At 44.8% G+C, this 19,127-nt stretch overlaps 1 protein-coding gene across 2 annotated transcripts in view; it reads right to left on the reverse strand.

The window, feature by feature from the left end:
• nrp1a (neuropilin 1a) overlaps positions 1 to 18,569 on the reverse strand; it is a 65,709-nt gene extending 47,140 nt beyond the window's left edge. For both annotated transcript variants that reach the window (XM_039790235.1, XM_039790234.1), the window contains exons 1-3: positions 17,926 to 18,569; positions 16,160 to 16,602; positions 14,631 to 14,805 (exon numbers count right to left, since the gene is read on the reverse strand). In XM_039790235.1, the coding sequence (XP_039646169.1) occupies positions 14,631 to 14,805; positions 16,160 to 16,226 (242 nt within the window). In that variant the 5' untranslated portion in view covers positions 16,227 to 16,602; positions 17,926 to 18,569. The remainder of the gene's footprint in view (positions 1 to 14,630; positions 14,806 to 16,159; positions 16,603 to 17,925) is intronic.
• Between the last annotated feature and the right edge of the window lie 558 nt (positions 18,570 to 19,127).

Below are 19,127 nucleotides of genomic sequence, written 5' to 3' on the forward strand. Positions count from 1 at the left end.
CCACGCACCTATTTATCTGTCTAGTCTGCTTTGGGTCTGGGTGGGCCTGCCACAACACACACAGACGATTACACACACAGAGTGAGCTGCCTACCACAGTGCTAATAGTGAAAATGGTTTGCCAATCCAGTGGGGAAATTAAAGGAAAAAAAGAGAGTGGTAGGTGGGTGAGGGGGTCGGGAGGAGTGAATGTAATTCTCAACGACCTTCGCTTCACCGACTCAAATGTATTAGCCTGCCTGCTTTCTTCAGGCACAGAGAGAAAGCAATCCGCTAGTGTCAAACGAGAACATTAGCCCTCCTTGCAAAGCCAAAGAGAAGGCGACAAACCACCGGCCTAACAATATAACAGTTATATTGCCTGGAGCTTTCCCATGGAAACAATCCGTCCTCCCTCTATAAATGTCTACTTGATATGGTTCTATAAAAGCAATACAATCTGAGGCAATGGAATAACGCTATGACAGACTGTATAAGCCTCGTACAATTGGTTAGATTTCTTAATCAGACCATTTATAAGCTCCAGTATGCTGTGGAACCCCCAGAACAAGAGCGTTTTTCTTTGCTATTGCTCCCTTTGGTTCAGCCGCGTGTAGAACAAACGCCCTGCGCTTTTCTCTGGCATTTTTCTTTCCGTGGTTGTCACAGTACATCTTGCTATCACACGGAAACATGGCACCTACGACATGTCAAAACATATCTGGGTAACCCAAGTGGAGAGGCCCAAACAGCAGACTTGGGACAGCTCTGTGAGGCTCAGGGGACTTAGCAGGAAAAAGGACTTTGTTGTCAGCTGTCGGAGAACTCCGGAGACCTTGTGTTAACTAGTCTGGGCTAACAAACTGTCACTTGGGGCTCCGGAAAAACATCATTAACGTTTGTACAAGGGGGGCACAAGACAGGCTGATCCCCGACTTACTTTTTTCCAAGCCTGGAGGGGACATACCTCGCTGAAATAAAATGGTCTCTCTTTCTTTGCTTTCGCTCCAATACGGCCTCCCTCGTGCATGTGACATTCATTAACCCGCACTAGAATAACAGGTTCCCTCTTTCCTGTAACGACCCCCGCATCAGCTCACTTGGACAGAATAGGAAGTACGAAAAAAAACCAGGCCAGTACACCGGGTCTACATCTTAATGCTCTCAGCTGAAAACATTAACCCTAATTGACTTGCCAACGTTACCATTTTCATTACAGGTCAAGACCTCATCGTTAAAACAGAAGCTTGGACCATGAAGCTGGAAAAAAAAAAATCAGCAGATTTACTTTTCAGCTATCATCCTCTCCACTGATGTGTCTCCACTTCTGAATCCGCAATAAAAATTATTGCAGGAGTTGAGGGCCTCAGAACGTGGCAACCCACCCAGCGGGACAAACCACCGACCAATCAGAGATGATGGGTTTAGAAGTGGTTCCTTGTCGGCGAGGGGAGAAGGGCATGATTGCTTCGCTCGCTACCACGCTGCCACATGGATGGATGGAAGATAAAAAAGACAGATGAAAAGACGGATATTCCCCCTGCCCAGACGGTCCAGCTGCACCCCATCCGACTGGCCTCTTTGGGTGTCACCCCCACACGGTTACACTGACTCAGCTCGCTCATATTTTTAGATGCCGTGGCTGATTTTATTTTTTTGTGGCGGCCGCGGCCACACTTTGGTAAAGCATGTTCGCTTTCCTGAACAGCAATTATCATTAGCATTGATGGATTTAGCGTGCCTCCATCCATTAGCTTTCCTAATTACACTGTCGAGAGATCTGCTGTCGCCAACAATCAAATTAATGAATTTGGCTATTTAGACTCAATTATTGCATCCCCCCCGCCCCTTTGCAACATGAACAATAATCCTTTATTTGGAGATATGAGCACAGACTGACAGGGAGAATTCTTCCCCAGGGGGGGAAGCTCAGCCTGCTCAGCAGTGTGAGCCTGCTCTGCTCCGCAACACGGCCGGCTCACGGATAAGGGGTTGGGAGGGGGCTGAAAACAAGCAGGGGAAATAAAACTGACCACAAAAGCTCCCACTGTTAGCAGGCCGTCTAAATCCCCCCCGTGCTCACCTCACATGTAAGACCTATTACACTTTGAACCCTGGCGATGCTGAAGTATGTTCCACTGACTTTCTTTCTATTCCCATGGGCGACTGACATGCCTACAGGGCCAAAGCAGAGCTGTTCATATGTTCAGTTTTCCTGTTGTGCACACTTTGACCTTCTTCCCCTCATTAAAATTGCAAAGCATGACAAATAGGTCACGATAACGTGATTATAGAAATGTGAAGTAGTTTAAACAAAAGACGCAGTCAATATGCTCGCTGTTACATAGGTCTTTTTCTTATGTGGCCTGCGGACTTGAAGCTAAAATATTCAAAGTGATTATTAATCAAAATACCTATATTTGGTAAAGGGGCTTATTGGTTTATAAGAAAAAAATTTTGGTTGTGATGCATCCGAAAATTATTGTGATTCCTGCTCCAAGAGGACAATGTTCACCACATTTTACAATGAAGATGGTCTTCTTACTGAGCTTCCACTAATAGAAAGTCAAGAGAAAAATGTGAATAAAATATGCAGCTGATTATCCCTAAAATTGAATAATTAAAGAATAAATGGTTGTTGCACTGCAAAGGGCATTTGTAAAACCTGATTTTCATCTAGACATTATTGAATATTTCCATACGATTTCAACTGTATTTCTTTTTAAATATTCCAAATAAAATGTGAAAAATTAAATATTTAATAAGATATATATATATATATATATATATATATATATATATATTTTAATGAAAATCAATACGGCATCTACTGTATCAATGCACTACAAAATTACAAGCAACCATTTTAGTAATAATAATAACGTAATACAGTGCTGATGTGTAGAGTTCAAGACTATATCAAAGCTGTGTAAATAGCTGCAGTTGTGAGCAGGATTGAGAATATCCATCAAACCACATCTTTTTGTCCCCATCACACATCTTGTTATCACGAATACAGCGAGAATGAGTAAGTTTGAATTAATTAGAGAACTGCCCATGGCAAAATGGAAACACGCATTTAAAAGATTTTTTCCTGCTAAGTGAGCTTCGAAATGAAATTGCTTAGCATACAGCAGCGCTCTGTATGCATCTTAGTGGGCAGATATAAATATTCACGCGTGGATGTATGCTTTAGCAAATGAATCCCTTTGGGTACATTTCTAAGAAACACTTCATAGTAAAGCCGTGTAGTTATGGCCTTATTATAGAGTCATTTTGAATGGGCAATATTATGCAATATGTCAGTTATATCACCCTATCCCGAAACTGTTTAACATGTGAACAAAAGAAAGCCAGAAACTCTGTGATTTGATTTACAAGGGGCCAAAAGAGAAAAGCAGGAAATTGGCATTAAAGTCAGAGAAATACAAAGAAAGAAAGCAAGCCAATAAGATAGAGAGGATGAAAAGTCCTGCGTGTTTCCTCAAAGAGGGAAGAGAGACAGAGGGGGAGGGAAAGAGAAGCAGTGCAGCCCATTTCTGGGGCCATTACAGGAGGGAATGGCTCCCATTTGTCCCACCTTGACATTTGAGAGGATCTCTGATTACACAGGAGAGAGAGGCAGGCAGAGGTGAACGAAGAGAGAGTCCTCCACAGGGGTCTGTGGCACAGCTCAGATGATATGCCGTCGTTACAACAATGAGAAGTCAAGGGTAAAAATAACAAAGGGGCCAATGTGGCACAGCAGGGCCAACATGTGAGCTGTCTTTTTTAAACCACTGTCACCACCCTGCTCTAGTCGCCCACTCGCTCCACAGGGCACCTATAGGACTCAGTGGCTTAGATACAGGCACACCCTGCAGGGAATAACGAAGTATACGGTTGCTTCATTCTTATAATAGACATAGAGTGCATTTAAGTCCCGCCCCTACCGGATGGGAGTCCAGCAGAGAGAATGGGAGATACTTTGGGATCCTGACACTAAGCTAACGATATGTCCCACATTACGTGTGTTAGCTTAACTTACAGCCTAAAACTAGTCTTGCTTTGCCAGACCATCCACACGTTGCGAAGCGGAGGAGGGTCTGGCTAGTCCACACAGCATTCCGGGATGGGAGAAAAACGTGCTCTGGTTTATTGGCATTTCTTTAAACCAATCACAATCGTCATGGGCGGAGCTAAACTCTGCACCTAGTCGCTGCAAAACAGTCGTGCGAGAGAAAACTCAGATTGGACAGATAGTCTAGCTAGCTGTCTGGATTTACCCTGCAGAGATCTGAGGAGCAGTTAACCATAGTCCTCAGAAATCCACCGGAGTTTAAAATTCCAACATGGAAAGGGAAGTGGAAGGAAACGGAAAATACATGCATCCTGCGGAATTTCCTGTGTCACTGGAGCAATCCCGGAAGTAGAACGTCAAGGATATAGACTAAAACTAACATAAAACTAACATTTGGATATTTGACTTGGCAACTAAATGCTTGCTGCAAAGTTATCGTTGGACATAACATTAGCTTACAGTCTTCCCATTCTCCCTGCTGATTCCTCACGTCTGAATCCACCTTTGTCTTCTTTTTCGGGTCAGCAGCTAATAAAAACTTAAGTCATGGGTTATTTATCCTGTTGGTAGTGAATATCGCCACACAGCAGCTTTTAGGCATTTTTCTGTTGTTTGCTAGCACACGAAATTGACCAGGAGGCACCTTCACGCAATACCAGTCAATGGAGAGCGGAGAGTTGTTTTGGACGTGGCTTTCAGAGTGTGATGTGATGCGCTCTGTCTCTATGAAGACTCAAAGACCCATATTCCTCAGCTTAGTTCATAACATATGAATGTGTAACATATCTCGATGAATTACAGGCCTTTAAGCTGGAGTCCAAAATGGCCCAGGATCATGACCCTAATCAAAAGAGTCCATGAACAGTATCCCATTTATTTTGAGTAAATCATAACAAGGGGGGCTTTTAAACTATAACTGGATATCCTGCTCAATGATTACATGTGTAGGATGTACATGATTGAGGCCCGGCATGCTGCAACCATGTGACAAGAAGAAACATAAGGAAACACGGAAATAATTGTCCACAACTTCAAGCTAGTGACCCACTGAACTTAACATGGGACTAACATTAGCCGAGTGAACGCTACATAACCTCGCATTTTACGGGCTGAGGAGAAAAAACAGCGACAATATGCACTCCCCAAAATGGAGCAGCATATACATAGGCAATCATATATCTGTTTCTGATGCTGTGAGAAGCTAGCGGTGCTCCCCGCTGGGTAATGAGCTGTGTGTGCGAGGAGCACGCCGCTTTCAAAGAAGGCAAAGAAGAGCTGAGGAGAAGAGTAGAGGATGGAAGGATAGGGAAGGGAGGAGGGGAGTTGAGGCTGAGGTCAACTAGAGTTAAAGCCTTTGGGTGCTGTTCAAAAACTCTCTTTCTCATCTCCACAATGGGCAGGAAGGGGGAAAGAGTGTGGCGTGGCTGAGATGGTGGTGTTGCTGGGTTTAAAGGAAACTGAGTGACGAGGGAGATAGAGACAGAGAGTGAAGGCATGTAAGTTGAGCGGTTGATAGAGCGACGGAACTGAAACAAAAGAGAGAAGTAGTGCAAATAGCTGATAAAGGTAGTTGGCAAACAGGGGCCAACATGAATCCAGCAAGAGATTCAGAAGCGTAAAGCATGCTCTCTCTTGCTCTCTCTCTCTCGCTCTCTCTCACTCTCTCTCTCTCTCTCTCTCTCTCTCCTCACTCTCTCTCTCTCTCTCTCTCTCTCTCTCTCAAGATTGTTTTACATGGCTCAGCAACAGCTAGGAAGCTCGAGGGCAATGGTAGTAATAACTGCACTGGGAATTATTCAATTAAACGCCCCATCCGTCCCCCCTAGCATTCTCCCTCGTCTTTCTGTTCTTTGTCCTCCCTGCAGTCTGCGGAGGTGGCGGGGGATTGAGGGGGTCAGAGAGCAGTCTGGGCTGGGTGCTCCGTGACCCGGTCATCCGGCTGGACACGCAGTCACTTGGCTGGGAGCAGCGGAGACTGTGAACAGGCCCTGAGAATGTTGTGGAGGACTGGGATTGTCCGCCTGAGTGTATACAATAAGTGCAAGCAGCTACCTGGCCTTCAACCACACAATAACCTTAAGACAAGACAAGCTATTTCTAGTTCTTAACAGGAAGAGGAAAAAGGATGGTGATCAAAATAAATAAGGGGAGTGTTTTTACAATAGGCACATATTTGCGAGTTGATCAGTTGTTGCCAGATTTGGTCAGTTTCCTTTTTGAACGTTGATTAGCTCTTGGACACAATATCTACGGTTTAAAACCACATCCTTCATTTTATTCCGATGGCTGTATTGTTCTCACTGCATGCAAAGAACTCAGATTTTCCAATGATGCAGCACTTTGGAAGCCGAACAGGCCATGCTGTTGGGGCCACATGCCAAACAGTGTATCTATTCCATGGTGCTGGGCACACAGGCGGAATGCTTGGCATTACAGAGCCAATCTAAGTGCTGATGGCCAGCCAGCCCTTGCCAGCATTTTGAAGGGCAAGGTGACTCTTCCATTGACAGGCCCAACAATCAAACTTTCCTGCCAAGTTGGATGCCGTCTGCCCAGTAGGCTCATTCCCCTCTGCTTTCTGGTGAAATCCTCTGGGAAATTGTGTAAGTATGCATGGAAGAGATGGGCCTTCTTGTCACTTATCCCTGTGTCGGCAGGGGCCAGCCTAGAACGGCTTGACAGGCACCGGGGCTACAGGCTACTAATAACACTTTCAGCACTACCCCACTGTGATAATGCCACAGAAGGTTGCTGTGAGGCTGAATTGCTGTCCTCTTCTTTCCAATTACTGCCATCTAACAAAATAAATAAAGCCGTGAGAAAAAATAAATAAAGTGGTAGCACTTATGAAAAAGAAAGACCACAACTAATGTTGCCAATTTAGTGAGGAAAGATCAAGCAAAGAGCAAACAAAGCGAGGGATTGTGAGTGGCTCTAACTCAATCAGAGAGCAGTGGGGTACCGCCCCATCAATCACTGCCTGCTTGCCTCGAATCCCGTCCGGTTGAGTGGTGAAAAAAAAAACAACACCAGCGAGCCGACCGAAACACATTGACCGAAAATGACCCCGGGGATTTGGGGCCGAGACAGGAGGGTCCTTGGCTTAACTTCCTACCTACCTACCCTCTTACCCACTGCAAACAAACTTTGCTTTACCAAGAGCCTCTCCGGGGATTTGCTTGATTTGTTGAATAAAGAACCCTGTGGTCGCTGAGCACCCCACTTCCACCTGCCCCCACACCCATGTGGATCTGAAAGCACTGTGGCGTAAGGGCAACATAGGACCACGGCAACATCAATCAAACTCATGAGCCCTATTCAAGGTTAGACCACTGAACGAAACATGTCTGACAAGCCTGGACACGCTATGTTAAAGTGTCCAGAACTCCCTCTTCAATTCAACTAAACAGCCTCTCCTTCTTCCTTTCTCCCCTGGGACGGGAGCGTAAGTAAGACATTGGGAGGTACTGTTTCAAAGTTATCCTCTCCCGACTAACGCTCTGCCACCCACGTATCGTGAACTCAAATTATTCTTTATTGATTTACCCTCCTTATCCCTTCTTGTTGTTTTCCATGCAGCCTCATGAACTGAGAAATGAGCATTTGATGGAAAGCCCAAAAGGCGAGAGACGAAAACCTGTTGCTAATTATGTTATATAAGGCCGAGAGAGGGGGAGACGGTACTTATTGCCAACTGTCCTTTTGGAAACAGAAACGCATAATTGAATCATAGCCTCAGTGTTTAATGCATTTTCATCGATGCTGGAAGGAAAATGACAATGAATTTTCTTACAGTCAATAGAGGTGATACATAGATAGGTAGGTCGGTAGATAGATAGATAGATAGATAGATAGATAGATAGATAGATAGATAGATAGATAGATAGATAGATAGATAGATAGATAGATAGTGTGTCCAGATAGCGAGCTGAGACTACCAGATCTTGTCCTCCAATCTTGAGACCGTCCATACGGCTCCTTTTCTAGCAATCTGTTTTGGATAAAAAGTAAGAGCACACGACTGACATCTCTAAGCTGTGTGGGCCGCGGCTCCATTCCACAAGAAACTTCCATATAGGGAAGCTCGCATCGGTTTGGACCTGGAAAGAAAAAGGACGGACAAAAAAAAGAAAACAAAAATAATTCACCAGCCATGTGCCAGAAACAGCTTAGTGACACTCAGTCCCTGGCCAACACGAGCCGCTAACTCCCACATCGAGATGAAAACCAACACAGATAGACACGTGAGGCTGCATGATGCTTTTGTGCTTTTGCGCTGAAATGTGACCAAGGCTTACAATCCGGCAGGTTATTTATGAGCATCGGCCTCGTCTCGTCGGTCTCTCTCTCTTTCTCTCCCTCCCCTCGTTCCTCCTGTTCTCACTCCTCTCTGCCTGTGAAGTGGACCTCCCTCCCGCTGCGAGGCAGAGTGGCTCGCCTCCCGGTTGTGGTCAGGTTGCGCATGAATCAAAGCGGTGACAGAGCAGCGGGGAGGATGGCAGATGCCACGGCCAGAAAGCTTTTCAATCAGGCTGCCCTTCCAAGCCGCGGCCAAGGTGAAACACTTCACCGGCGAGAGAAAAAAAAAAAAAAAAAAAAGAGAGACCTCAACCTCAAGGTCACTCCCACACTCACAGTAATCCTGCTCATTAGCCAGGGAGTAACCCTTTCTGTTTAAAAGAGATGAAGAAGAGGAAAGAGAGTGAAGGTGCCACATCTCTGTCTGCTGCCCTGTGGTTAATTAGCAAGGTGAACACTTCACATCTATCAGCAGCTTTCATTTGCTTTAAATGGCTCAACTCACGTCATCAACGGTTACATTTTACAAACACAAATTGAAAGATGCAGAACGCTTTTGTCTAGAAGTGTTACCATGCTGACAAAATAAGGTTTGGTATAATTGCCGTAAAGTGCAGACAAGACATATCCAAAGTGAATTGCTCTTTGATATGCTGCTGACAAGCTAGTCTTTTCAAAGTACACTGTTTCAATGTAATTTCAGGTGTAATTTGATTTCCATTGTTATGAACTGTTGGGAGTCTTACTGCTGTGGAAAATACCAGCTGCATCATTTCATCTGCTTTTGTCAAACCTTTAAATCGCTAAAAGCAGCGGCGTCGCCTTATGCGCTCTTTATTTCGCTGCGCTTACGTTGCGACGCCGCTTTGAACTACACCAGGACAGATTCTTCCCTGACACGCACTACGGAAAAGAGGCACACACCGACAACAGAAATAAATGTCGGGATAACAGGCCATAAGTATCTTCCGCAATCCATGTCACTCCAAATCCCCGCAGGTCAAAGCACTTTAAAAGCCTCCGCCGCCCCAGGCCGGTTAAGAAAAGGCTGCCGTCGCGTTCCTGCTTTATTTATTTTCCTCCATGACAACGGCTGATAAACGGTCACACAGCCCACTTCTCCTTATTTGCCCATGGTTGCCTTGCAGAGAGGAGTGAGAGAGGAGTGGGGAAGGGGGGGGGAGAAGGAGCTGTTTAAAGATCCAGCAAGGAGCTAGCGCTCCCCACTCCCTGGCTGTGAAGCTCCGCTGCTCTTTACCGCGGAGCTGCTACATGCTATTCAGGTGGCAGGATAACAGGGGAATTAGGGAAAGTGGCCAGGAAGATCTTTTTTTTTTTTTCCAAAGCCCATTCTGTCCGCCACTCTCACTTCCTTAAAACAGGTGGCACTCTTTGTTGAGCACTATGACCGTATGAGTGGAGTAAGTGGGATTCCACATGACAAAGAGGGAGCCAACTATAGATCCAGGGCAGGGTATTACCACACTCCCCACCCCCACCCACACCTCTCCCCTTCCCAAGCTCCTGTTAGTCATCCCTGGAGTCCAAGACTGGTCAGGAATGTCAGGAGGGGCAGGAAGTCTATTGTAGAGGGTACACAGCAGAGAATGTTTGCCTTCCCAGCAGGCCAAGCAGTTCCACAGGGGCAGCTCAGCGGGAGATCGCAGTGGAAGGGGCAGAGGGACCGAAAAAAAAAGAGGAGAGGACTACAATTAAAAAGTAAAGGGGTAAAAGTGCTTTTCCAAGCTTTGAGTTACAGGTACCTGAAGGCAGGGGGGCTCTCGCAGACTTTTGAAGCGTGGAGAGTTGGGAGGCTTTCACTGACTTTCCCGTCGATCTCCCCCACAAAGAGCTGCTTGAGAAGGCATTCCTCAAATATCTCCGCTGCCTAGTACCACCCTACCATACATCTCATCTGAACTGCACAGATGCACCCGCCTGCACAGACTGTCACACTGGAATTTCTGTTGAGTTCCAGAAAAATACCATCCAGAGAGACAGAGACAGAGACAGAGAGAAAAGCAAAGAAATGAGGGAGTGCTAAGAAAGAGGAGACAGTGTCTCTCTCCCTCTGTTTCTAACCCCTCCAAAAGAAAAACAGTGCAGCCTTGACTTGACTGACTGATTGACTGACTGCAAGGGGATTGCAGTGTGCTGAAGAAGTTTTTTTTACGTCTGGTCAGCATATCCGATGCCATCAATGATTCATAATGTTGTCAGGGGGTGCATCGTTTCAATAGAAAGTTGGTTCTCCTCTTGGAGTCAGCAGGAGATGGAGAGAACAGCCTGCAGCTCAGGATGAAAGTTTAGTTACATTCCAAACTGGAAACTTTTTCAGATTTCTAAAAAAGAAATATCTTACTTGAACAGTAAGAACCACAGTCTGTCTTAGAAACGAGATAAATTGCCCTTCAATCTGCATTATGTGAGACCTGTCTGTCACTCGTTTAGATTCAAATCCACTAAAACCTCCATTTTTCCTTCGATTGGCAGAGCAGCGAGAGTCAGACGGGCCTGACAGCCCTTATCAGATCGCAGAGAAAACAGAGAGTGCATGTGCAGGGGGGGAGCGGAGCAAAAGCATATCTATTCGCTTCAGTTTTTTCACTCGAGCTTATAGCTTTCTCATTCCGCTGATTTTCAGAGCGAAATTGACTTCAAATATTTGCCTTGATGCAGGCTGCGCCTTCGCCTCAAACTTCATTAGCTGTGAGAGAGGCGAGGGCGGCCCCCAAAACTCCACTCTGTGAAAGTCTACAACAGTGCGTGAAAGGTAAACACGTTCTGCATTCAGAATCGCAGGGCTCACTTAGTCTCCTTATCTCTGTGATGAAGTGTTTTCCTCCTCCGGCTCTCAGGATACAGGCCTCCGCGCTTCCCCAAACAAACCTGTCAAGGGTAGCGCACACGTGCAACAACACCACCCCCCCCTCCCCCGCCAGACTCCACTCAGTAAAGGCTGTTTTTCTTTTTACGAGCACCACTTTGAGTGCTTCTTGTTTGGTTTGCTGATAACAGCCATGTTGGGGAACATGTGGAGCATATGTGTTCCATTTGCCCACTAATTAGATTGCAAGGCAGTGCACTGAAGCATGCATCGCGGCCCCCACCACCTCCGCCCACTCTGCCAGTCCATCAGATAAGGAAGCTTTTCTGTCTCTTATCAGTTTCCATTATGTAAGGGCTGATTTGGTGAGTGGCGCTGCGACAGGGAGTCTGACGTGTCCAACACAAATCACACCCAACTACTGTCTACAAATACATAAGTCACTATTCCCCCCATCCCATAATCGAGTTACCTATGATACGCCGTGTCAGCGATTAGCACAATAACTCACTCTCATGTTACATAGAGCCATCATTTAAAAATTAAGAAGGAAAAAAGGAAAAATGGATTTCACTTCATGGCTTTTCTTTGTGAAGCCACACAAGTTGGAATCCATTGTGAAGTGGAACTAAAGTCCCATGAAACCCAGTCCATTAAAAACATTTAAAATGAAACGGTAAAAAAAAAGAAGAAGAAGAAGAAGAAGAAGAAAAAAAAAGCTATAAGTCAGGTCACACCGGTTTCCGGTGCGTGGCCACATGAATCGGAGACCGTCAGCCGGTGTCATTTGTTAGCGTTTGCTCTAGAAAAGTGGTTTAAAACCTTCTAACATAACATGGGTTTTTTGTCTGCTCCAAATAAGTAATGAATAAGCAAATAGGGTAAAGGCAAAAGAAGAAGAAAAAAAACAGCGAGGAGGGGAGAAAGAGAGGGAGGGAGACGCTTACAGATGCAAACACATGCTCTGCGCGAACTTCATCTGCCAACACATTTATGAACAACTAACTGGCAATCAACAGGCTGCTAAATGAATGCACAGAGCTCATTTTGTAAATGATACATGGATGGATCACTAAACTCAAAGCCCGCCCTCCTTTCAACTTGGAAAAAAAGCAGCCTTCTGTGAGCCTGCAGGGACTAAATTCTTTTTACTGCATGTGTTTAGAAACAGGAAATTCATTCCTGACTAATTTGATTAGCACAAGCATTGTTACTGCTAACCCCCTCCTCCTCCTCCTGTCCCTTCCTCGCTCACTCTTTCTAACTGAGGATCTTGGACAGTTTAATAGTCCCTCTGGTGCTGAAATCGGACCCAAAAGAAGTGTCAAGGAGCATCCAGCTTTTAAAAGACAGCAGCATTCGGCCTGCCATAAATCTCAGACGGCAGTAAAGAAAGGTTAAAGTGGGATTGAAATCCGGGATTAAAAGAGCAAACCCTGCAGACATATGTGCAGGGGGGGGTGGGGGGGCATTGAGGGAGCACAAAAGAAGCATAGGGTCCAGGTTTTGGGTGGAGCGGGGATACAGTAACAGGATCCAGCAAAGCCCTGTACTCTCCCGAGCCCTGCAGCGTAAACAAACAGCTGAGACAGAGCAGGGCAGAGGCACCGACACACGCACCGAAACCACACACGCATGCACACACGCACGCACACACGCACACACACGCACACAAGCAATCAGAGTGAGGCAGTCGGCCCAGGCAAGGCTCACCTCAGGGCACCCGCACTGACACAGGCTCATCACATTACTGTCTGTCTCCTGTTCCATCGGCTTAAACTATCTATCTGACAACAGGTTAGCCGCTTAGCCTTATGTTGGATGCGACAGCTCGCAGCTTACAAGTCAAATAAGGATCAGTGACTAACTGTCACTGAAAGATTTACCTTAAAAGGGTAAATCCACCTAGTTTTCAGATGAAATCTAGGTGAAAAAACTAGGGATGCACCGAATCCAGGATTCGGCTTTGGCCGAATATTGGGCTTTTTGAAGGGGGTTCGGTTTCTGCCGAACCTTAGAATTTTGTTCCACCGAACCGAACCCTACGCTTGCACTACGCGCGCTACGCTGGTCGACGGAATGGCGCCGCCATTGATTACGGGACGGTGTTTACGTAGGTGGAGCGTTCAATGCAGTAGGCTGTGAGAAAGTGAAAATGGAACTCGTGAGCAGAAAAAGTGTTGTTTGGCAGTACTTTCAGTCAAAAGAAGGCCATTCAAGTCCAGCTACATGTTCAATTTGCAATGCCGATTTGTCTCGTGGTGGCGAGGACCCTAAACAATACACACCATCGCCGCTGTTAAAACGTTTGCGTATGAAACATCCGAAAGAATACGAGTTGTGCATGAAGGAATCTACGGTACAGCAAAGGAAGGACAGTCACAGCTAAAAACTGGTGTTAACCATGTGTTTACTTCATTACTGTGTTTACTGTGTTAATGGACTGAGGATGGGAGTAGGATTCGGTATTCGGCAGAATCTTAACCAGTGGATTCGGTATTCGGCCGAACCCCAAAACTCTGGATTCGGTGCATCCCTAGAAAATAGTCAAATCATTTTCCTTGTTTTCCAACTCTGACAGTAACAAAGAGTCACTAGCTTATTAAAATAAGCTAAGGATTGTTTGTTTTTTATGGAATCCGTTCATGGATGTTTGGAGAGTAATGGTATTTTAAGGGGAAATATGAAAGTTAATGGCTCATTAATTTGGACCTTTTTTTTTTTTTTTAAGTAACCACAGTTAATGGCCTCTGGTGAGCTTTTGGACCCACAGCTCTGTCTCAATGCCTTCTGCAAAAGTACAGCAACTCAAATCAATATTATACCCCGGTGACTTCATTCCACAAGAAGGAGAAGCGAGGACATGCCAAAACCAAGTAGCAGGGATGGGACATTCCTGCTGCCATGTGTAGTGCCAGAGCAGGATTGCATTGACACAGTTTCAGTGGCCCTGCAGACACTAGATGGCGCAGTTTCATGTGCAATATGCATGAGGGAAAGGGGGGAATGAGCGTCACACACATGAGCGCTACACAAACATATGTAAGGAACACACAGACATGCCATAAAATAGGAATGTAATGGTGTGTGTGTGTGTGTGTGTGTGTGTGTTTGTGTTTGTGTTTGTGTTTGTGTTTGTGTTTGTGTGAACAGCTTCTACACAGCCTGTCAGTGTGTAGTGGCTCCCAAAGTGAGGTCTGGGGGCCAAATTGGTACTTTAAAAAACCTTTCCAGACAGTTTAATTTCACTAATACTGTTTTTTCATTCATTTTTTTTTTTTTTTCGCAGGATGAAAGCATAAATCATTTCCAAAGAGGTTTCTCAATATCCATCTTTATTCCGGACTAACTTAAGATCAAATTGTGGCCCGGGGACAAAATCTGATTGAATAGAATAGAGTTTTTTTGGGGGGGGACCAAAAGCACATCTGTTTTTCATAGACAAGATTGCGGCGGCGTACTTACTTGCACTCCCGGTCCTCCAGATCGAAATGCGGATTGAAGTTGATGAGAATCCGCTGGTGGGGGCCAGGCGCAGATATCACCCACACACATCTCTGAGAAGAGGGATAAGACATGGGGTATCCGGGCGAGGTGAGGTAGTTGGCGGTTGAGATCCTGATGTTGCCTCCACATTTATCTGCAGAGGGGAGGAAAAAAAATTAATAAAAAGAGTTCCTTAAGGATGGAAACAAAAAAAACCCTCATAATTCAGATTTCTGATTATGCCATTATTTACATTTGTCTATAGCTACACAGCGATAGAATAGTTGGACTACACCAGTTATTGTGTGCCTTCAGATAAAGTTTGTTCCTCCTATGGATTGAAGTCAGGGTCCAAAATACACATCTATCTATCTATCTATCTATCTATCTATCTATCTATCTATCTATCTATCTATCTTTTACAGACTTTAATTGGAATATATATATTATATATATATTGGAATATATATATATATATATTGGCTCTATATACTGTTATTATTAATATTGGGTCTAATAGTCTAGTATAAAGTCTGTGGCGCATTGGGATGAAGGAGTAGTTCCTCACATTGAAATAAGAAAAGGAGCAGCTTTGGTAATAGATGTATAAGCGATCCAAATAAAAAGTGTGAATGGAGAAGCTTCAGGAAAAAAAAAAAGTTTTTCTTTTGCCGAAGCCAAAAGTCACAGGCATCTCCAGTGTGTTCCTTTAAACTACAGTATGAGTGTCATCATTCAAAGGAATTACCCTTTGTTTTTATCAGAGGCCCGCTGCTCACATTTATCTTCATTTGCGCGCGTTTTCATCCTTTTATCACAAAAAAAAAGCTTCCACCGTCTGCTGCTCTAATCTACACACGCCTCTTGGAAATTAATGAAATTGAAATAAAAATGAATAAAAAGCGCAAAGGAGAAACGAAACTGTAACCGATACTGTAAGAATAGAACACGGGTGGAAGTTGTGTAAGCCGAGGATTTGGGGGGACTTTTTGAACTTTACCAAAACACAGACCTTCTTAACCGAAAGCTGTCACCACAAGAAGGGATTAAAACATGTTCTAAAAAGAGCCTATTATAGGTTACAAGTCTCACAAAAGACTCTTATTACGTAGCCTAAATACAAAATGGTATAAAGTTGTATAAAATGTAGGAATTGAAATGGTATTATGATTATGATACCGTACCATGGTAACAAAAAAAAACCTACTCAATATCATAGAGTTCACGACAGGAATATCAAAAGTTATATAAAACAAAGAAGGAAACACATTTGATGACGGCTTTGACAGCATCTACTGTATAAAGTCACTATTGAGCAATGATGTTAAAGTCTCTGTTGAAATATAATAAGAGGGTGTAGGCGGAGTGGGCAGGTGAGCGCCTTGCGAGTTTGCCTAAAGATCAGCGGAGATCAGAGCAGGGCTAATCTTTTAGAAAAATATTGGGATTAGTAGCTTTGCAGAGTACATAAAGGCTTTCTTTCTATAGATATCAGATGTCACACTTACCGTTTTTGAGAGCCTTGGCCACCAAAAGGATTCCCATGAACAGGATAAAGACTAATCCACAATGCATCCTTGTTTTCTCAACCAAAAAATAAAATTACGTATACAAAAAAAACTCCGAATTTAATCTCCTCCAACAGGTTTTCTTTTTCTTTTCTTTTTTTTTTGGCAAGTATTCTTCTCTCCTCTTAACTCGACAAATAAAGCAGAAGTGTCTCTTTTAGCGAAGTTGGAACTGATCTGAGAGCGGGCTCAGGTCGCGTGCATCCTGCCATTCAGCTCCTGTTTCCTCTCGCCTGTGCCGGCTGCACTCCTCTCTCCAGCGCCGACCGTGCCATTCCCTCTCCAAAAGAAAGCCAAGATATATGAAGAAATGACCCACTCCTTTCTTCTTTTTTTGCGCTGTTACTCCGTCAAACGATGCCCGGGCAGGATGTAATCCTTGGCTGTGGAGTGAGAAGATAAAATACGGAGATGTGAGCAGGTTAGGAATGCGTGCTGCGGCCGTGCGCTCTGGGCATTTCCCGATCTGTCTAAACGCGCTGTTACTGATGCAACAATACTATAGAGACATGGATACACCCCTACACCCCAAATTGTGACCACTTTGCTTCTATAGGCTCAGCGTGGGCACTCGGAGAGGTTGATGATTGGCTTGATTACAAATAGCCAACCTATGTGGGGAAAAAAAGCTCCGTGTCTTTATATGTAAGCGGAGCTGCACACTGAGTCACAGTGTACCAGCAGTCCGTTAAGTGACATGACTCTCTCTCTCTCTTTCTTCCTCTCTCTCTTTTTTACTCACTCATTCTCTATTCCCCTCCCCCTCCCTCCCTCTCTTCTTTTACAAAAATGAGCTAGACATTAATGGGATAGGTAGTAGCCTAACAGAACATGACTCCCCCAGGAACATTTTAAAACATTATTTGGGTTCCCATAACCAAATATGATATTTGGCGAAAATATGCTACTATAAAACATCATGAATTGTAACAATTACAAATCTGGATTATAGAGCATACTGTAGGGGTGTTTCCTCGGGATGTCCTCTCCGGCATCTATCCGGGACCGGTTCTTTTTATATGACACACTGGACTGCCTAATCTACAGAAGTTCCCTTTTGTGTCCCCCAATTCGTCCGTCTCTCAAAACACTGTTTCCCCAGCTCTGATAAAAGCATATCTGCACCGCAGTGCTTATAAGAGGCCCCGTTTTGTTTGGACAGGAGCTAAATAATAGAAAGTGTTTTTTTTTCTTCTTTCCCTGTTAGACCTTGTGGGTTTCCTTTAATGCACCAGTAGCCATCCAGATGCACCGATTGTCTGCCCCACAACAGTGACACCATTAAACTGGCACTCTGAAATGTAGGGGAAATCAATTAAAGCGTAAATTAACGTAGCCTCGAGTCATTTACTCAAGGCTGCCCTTACTGGGTCACTCGGCACAAAAAGGAACAGAGCAGGCTTGTATTCAGCAAACCTCAATCACACAGTCCTGTACTGCAAAACCCTCCACAAACACAATGCGGGGCAACAGCCTACATGAAAAGATAGTTTTCTTTACATTATTGTTATCTGTATATTTGAAACCCACAAAATAAGGGACTGCAAAAACAATAGCGGGATCAGATCGAGCCACATTGATAAAATTGTATGTGAAATGATGGAAACAATTGTGGGAAAAAAAGCTATGCTCGTTTCTGTGCACTTTAACGCAGCGATACTTCTTTCAGTCCTATGGATAAGGCAAATAAAAGCAGCTGCATTCACCTGCGTCTTGAGGACTCGCAAACCCGCAGGCATCCAGCCCTCCTCTCTCCACTTCCAACATGCGTGGAGCAGAGTGTACGATCCGATAGACTCCCTCCGTTTCTGTTACAATGACACCAGATCTTCTCCAGAGCCCCACAAAAAGCAAGTCAAGTTATCCCCCCCCCTCCCCAAAAAAGCCGTTTTTGTACGTCGGGGGAGAACCACAGCGCAGTCAAAATCGGTCCTCGGTTCCCCACGGCGCAAAGACGCACAGCCGATGCCCGGAGACTCGCTCTCCTCTCCGCGTACAGACAAGTCTTCTCCCCGCTGATCTCTCAGCGTCTCGCTCCTTGTTTCGCTCCCTTTCAGTCAGCGCTTTCACAAGTGAAATCCGGCCAGTGTGAGTGGCAAATAGACAGTCCCGAAAATGTCAAAGGGATGGAAAGAATAATAGAAAAGTCCTGGTTGATCTAATATAAGTTTTACTCCCTGTCCGTCTCTCCGTGCGCCACCGCTCTCGGTTCCTCCACTGATCCAAATGCAGAGGGTTTGAGTCCCTGCCAGCCCTACACGCCCCTTTACGAGGGATGAATACACGTGATTTCTCACACGTAAAATACGCGGGCGCGTGTGATTGTTGGCGTGCGTGTGTGCGTGTTGCAGTCAGTGTGTGGAGGAGGTCTGCAATCGAGATGCAGATTTCACCCATGCAGATTTCACCCAGCTGCCTCTCTCTCTCTCTCTCTCTCTCTCTCTCTCTCTCTCTCTCTCTCTCTCTCTCTCTCTCTATCAGCCTGTAGCCTTCATTGGAAGCATCAGAGTCACTTTTGACACTAACCCAATGACGTCTTTGAGCTTGTAAGCCATCTTGAATTAGATCCATTTTTTCATTTGGATTTTGGATCACTCACAAAAAATCTTTCAATATTTTTCTGTCCTTATGAGAAACTATAGTACTTAGTAGTATAGTACTAATACTTCTATTATAGCCTACATTTTAAAAGGGTGCAACACGAACATCACAGTTAAGTATTATTAAATATTGGAAGATTATTAAAGTGACATTGGCACTATTGAGCTCCATACATGCTCCTATATAGAAATATCATCGGAATATCATTGAGGTACACTATGGGCTGAGGCCCTGTTTCCTGGGAGCCTATAGGGGCCCAGGGGAGTCAGTGAGTGCACACTGTTGTGTCTGTGAACAAAGAAGCTGT

The sequence above is a fragment of the Perca fluviatilis genome, chromosome 22 (assembly GCF_010015445.1).
Source record: "Perca fluviatilis chromosome 22, GENO_Pfluv_1.0, whole genome shotgun sequence".
NCBI classification, from domain to species: domain Eukaryota; kingdom Metazoa; phylum Chordata; class Actinopteri; order Perciformes; family Percidae; genus Perca; species Perca fluviatilis.